The 4,457-nt window shown below is 39.7% G+C and overlaps 1 protein-coding gene across 1 annotated transcript; it reads right to left on the reverse strand.

Annotated features, from left to right (window-relative positions):
• Positions 1-1,512: 1,512 nt before the first annotated feature.
• Positions 1,513-3,321, reverse strand: LOC132284253 (uncharacterized). The gene has a single exon (XM_059786341.1). It carries the CDS (start codon positions 3,015-3,017, stop codon positions 1,821-1,823), a length of 1,197 nt encoding a protein of 398 aa, XP_059642324.1. The 5' UTR covers positions 3,018-3,321; the 3' UTR covers positions 1,513-1,820.
• Positions 3,322-4,457: the final 1,136 nt, after the last annotated feature.

The raw sequence follows: 4,457 nt of genomic DNA on the forward strand, positions 1-4,457 counted from the left end.
TTTTAAAAAAATTACTACGTATTTTTTATTTTTTTTATTTATGTTGTATCTATTTGAATAGAAGAGATGGAGACGTTAGTTTGGTCCATTAAATTTAGTTAGAAGTTTAAATTTGCAATTTTATGATTTAAATGGTGCTGTCGACAAGTCAAAGGGTTAAAAAGTAATTTCATACGATTTCAGAGGTCGAAAGGGGTGTCAATGCATATTTTTTAAATCTTAAGAGTGTTAATGTAATAAAAACTATTGACCATTCGCTGAGTGGCGTTGATCAAAATCTCAGATATATTGACACCTAAAAAATAAATAGTAAAGTATTAAGTTTTGCATTGGGCTGGTAGTAGGTGGGCCCTGCTGCTGCTCCATAACTTTGTGTACTCCATTTGGACTTTCGTATTTGTTTGGGTGCTTTGAAATCTGACTGTTCCTTTGGATCCTGTCCAAAAAACTGACAGAGCATTGTTGCATACATAGAGCTAGCTACCAGGACCATGAGGCCTTCTATGAAAGATTAGATGTAATCGAGGCATAACCATTGTAACACAAGAGTGAAACAAGTCACAAAATTGATTGACCAAGGCAATCTCAACCGTACACAATAAATGATCAAGTGAATTTATTGATTAAAGTCAACATTACCTGTTACAACATTTGAAACACGTGGAGTCAATTGAACCATAAGGCAATTCGAATTGCTTTGACATTGTGATATAAATGCTCTTTGCAGTTTTGTCACCGTAATAATCATTTTTTCACCTTCCTCTAAGTCGTTATAATGTATTGTTATGGAGAAAGTATAAAAGAATTGTTTTCACTTGAACTCTAATGTGATTATTTGACTAGTTCGATTTGTTTAACTTTAAAAAAAGAAATAAATTGAATTGGTTCACAAATGATTCGACGTACTACAACACTCTCCTATAAATTCAAGGATGTTTCCCTTTCGCGTCTAAAACCGAGGAAACACATCACCACCGAGAAAACAACACCACCTCATTGTTCTGTCCCTCGCGCCCACACGGCGATAAGGTTTGTGTCAGCTAGGTCTTCCTTTCGATACCTTCCCTCCAAATCTTGTTTTAGTTTTCCAATTTCCAAGGAATATAATAAAATCTCTCTCAAAAGAAGAGACCCTTTCATACATTTTCCCTCTTCATTTGCTATTTTCCCGTGTAACCCCAAATCAGTCTTTTTCCCTCGTAGAAAAGAGTTCATTGGGTGGGAAAAGCAACTAATTTTCCTTTCAGCCAAACACAACCCCTTACTAAAAGGCAATCATGTTATCTTCTGCCCTGCAGACGAAAACGACTCAATTGACGTGAATGCTTCTCCTCTTGAAAGTGATGTTACTTAGGATTAGTGATCCCACACCATCGCTAATGTTTTTATTTGTCTCAATCTCAGGTTCCAATATGGGACCAAATAATTACATCATCTACTATTCCGAAAAAAAATATATATATATATATATATATATTTAAAAATAAGAAAGAAAAAATTGCTCACGTGCGCTTCTGATAAGAAACCTGTTACAGTTCAGGCAGAAGATATTCCTGAGAAAAGAAAAAAAAAAAAAACCAACATATTTTATAAAAATAATATTTGTATTTCAATGATTTATACAATTCTGAAACCTTTATACGCTTTCTTTCGTAGTACAACCAAAATAAACTCGTTTCCTAACTTCTTTACTCATTTTTTTTTACCCAAAAGAGTAATAAAAAAATCCCAAGGATACGAGATTTTTTTTTAAAAGAAAAAAGAAAAAGAAAAGAATCTGGATGATCCGGTAAGTGGTTATCAAATAAAGGGTCGGTTTATCATGAAAGGGAAACCGACCCGGCGAGTTTACCAATTCTTTCCACCAGCTCCGGCGACAACTTGGCTTGTTTCCTCTCCTTCTCCAGTCGGAAATTAAAACCCAAAGCATCGGACACTTCCTCGGTGCTCCACCCGGATTTCCGGAGCGAATCTGATAACCGGTCAGCTTTCAGAAGCAGAGCGTCGAGAACCGCTTCATTGTCTAACAAGACCATCTCGTCTTCGAAGAACCCGGATGCTGACACGTGTACGATCTCGGTAACGTCCGATTCCTCCCATCCGCCATCTCTAAGAACTGACCCGATCTGTTGCATGTATTCTTCAACCCAATTCGGCATTTCGGACCTGGGTATGTCGAAGAACCGTTCCGGCGACGAACACGAAGAAGACGAAGAGTTTGAGTTTCTCCGCCGCCGCTCCACGGCGGCGTCGCTCCAGAACTCAACCCATCTCGGCTTTCGTCCTACGGGTGCAATTTCCAGGCTTCTTCTGGACAAATTCGACGAAGACCCAGCCGATTTTCCACTGACGGATCGTTGTAGAGAGAGAATATGAGAGTCTGTACCTTGAAACAATGAAGATTCACGGTCGAAGAAGTCGGAGAGATCGAATCCACAGCAAAATATTCGGTTCTCGTCGACGAAGAAGATAGGGTTTCCGGCCAAGCATGGATTGCAGGGAATGTAGCAATGATTGAAGATGGGTATCAACAGAGGCGCTCTTTTGAGAGCGTTTCTTGCAAATTTGAGGGACTTTTCGGGGTCGGATGGTTTCGGGCCCCATGACTTGGACCAGAGAGCGTTGCGCGCGATGTGGAAGGAGATGGCGGCGATGGGGAGGTCGAGGGAGGCGCGGAGCTGGAACCGGGCGGAGCCAGTGGAGCGCCAGTCGGGGAATCCGGGTCCAACGGGCAAGCCGGCGGAGAGCAGGGCTTTGAGGTCCGGAGGGAATGCGAAGCCGAATTCAGCCTCGGCTCTAGCAAACTCGGAGTCGGACAAACCGGGTTGGACTTGGATTCCGGAGTTTTTGAGGTGGGTGATGACTTCATCGGTGAGTGAAGTGAAAGTGGTGAGGCTGCTACGGAAGGGAAGTGGCGTGGATGGCTGTGGTGCGGCGGCGGCTCGGGCGGAGAGGCGGCGTAGACCAGCTATGTGGGCCGGGTTCAGTCCGATCATTCTCCGGTCGACGTCAACCATTGTGCTAGTACTCGCCGGAGATTGGAAGCTGAAAAATATCTTGGTTGTTTGGAGAGAGAGTGGAAGAGCGTCCAAACACAGTCCTGGTTATAATAGGGTTTTTTGTTTTTTTCTTTTTGGGTAAAAGTTACTAATGGAGATTGGGAAAAGGAAAGAGGAATTTCGGCTACCAAAGAAAGAAAAAGGCCTCCTCCTATTTATAGGAGCTGGTATTCTTAGTGGACCCATTTAAGAAAAAGAGTTCATGGTAAGGCTTTTGTGCAAATTGTAATGCTGGCATAAGTTACTATTTCTCAAGCTTTTTTTCTTTCTTTCTTTTGTAATATTTTATTACATTTGTTATCATAGTTTATCTTATTACAACATCCTTATAAGTTCACTTTTCTTAATCACATAATATGGATTAAACTAGATCAACAATTTATCGTTCTTAAAATGTTTATCTCAAAATTACTATAAAACTCTTGCAATAAAAATTGATGTTTGTAGTAAAAACTAATCCGGACTAGTAGAATCTTCTCTTTGTTAGTTCTCAGTGAAATATATTAATATCTATCAATTACAATGACAATTCTTTGTCACAATCACTCTAACTAAATTTTCTTAAAAAAAAAAAACATGTCTACACAATTAAAATATATCCACAATATGCATAAGTTTACACACACTCTTCATTTTGGCTAAAGGGATGTGAAACAACCCCTCATCTTCAAATCCAAATGAGCTTGTGCATGCTCTTTCATTTTTTGTTAAAAATTGACTCTGAAACTATTCAGCACGACCCACCTCATACCGTATAAATTTGATTAGCTTTACACAATATCCTGCACCCATTTTTCTTTAAGTGCGTCTAGAGAGTGAAGGGGGTATTCACAGCGCCAACAATGGCTCGCGTCAAGCTGTGGGAGGTCACACTCATACTCTGCAACCATGAAAAGGCCCACTTAATTAATTTACAAAATTTGTACATCACTCCTCTGTACCATAGTTGTGGCCATGTAGGCAGAGTCAAACAGATATATGCCAACACCTATTTTATTGTAATAACATGCTTGTCCTGTGCATCTGGACCTAACTCTCGGTACCCTCCACTTTGTAACACATTTCATTGTTCAATAAAATGAATTAATTAACCATGTCTTTTGAGGTTTCAATGTGTCTGGTCTTTTACAAGATTTGGTATGTTAAATCAAATACGAACATGGCTGAGCTTGTGAAGCAATATCGCAGCCTAAATTAATGTGAAAGCCACACTTGTATGACTTTATTATGATGCAATCACATACTGTTGTGAAATCAGGTTTGATAACTTAGTTCCCAACATCATCTCTACTCTCAGAATCGTCAGATGTGAATTCATAACTCAGCATTCAAAAGAGTAGTTGAAAAAGTCAAAGTAAATCCACTAGAGCTTCCATTGGTATCACACACAGTCACACA

This window comes from Cornus florida, unplaced genomic scaffold, assembly GCF_030987335.1.
Source record: "Cornus florida cultivar Cherokee Brave unplaced genomic scaffold, ASM3098733v1 CherokeeBrave_3.0.0_Hap2_Chr11, whole genome shotgun sequence".
Lineage (NCBI taxonomy): Eukaryota > Viridiplantae > Streptophyta > Magnoliopsida > Cornales > Cornaceae > Cornus > Cornus florida.

Coding starts and splice junctions, on each gene's coding strand:
- LOC132284253 (XM_059786341.1), bottom strand. CDS start 3,017: ATGGTTGACGTCGACCGGAGAATGATCGGACTGAACCCGGCCCACATA.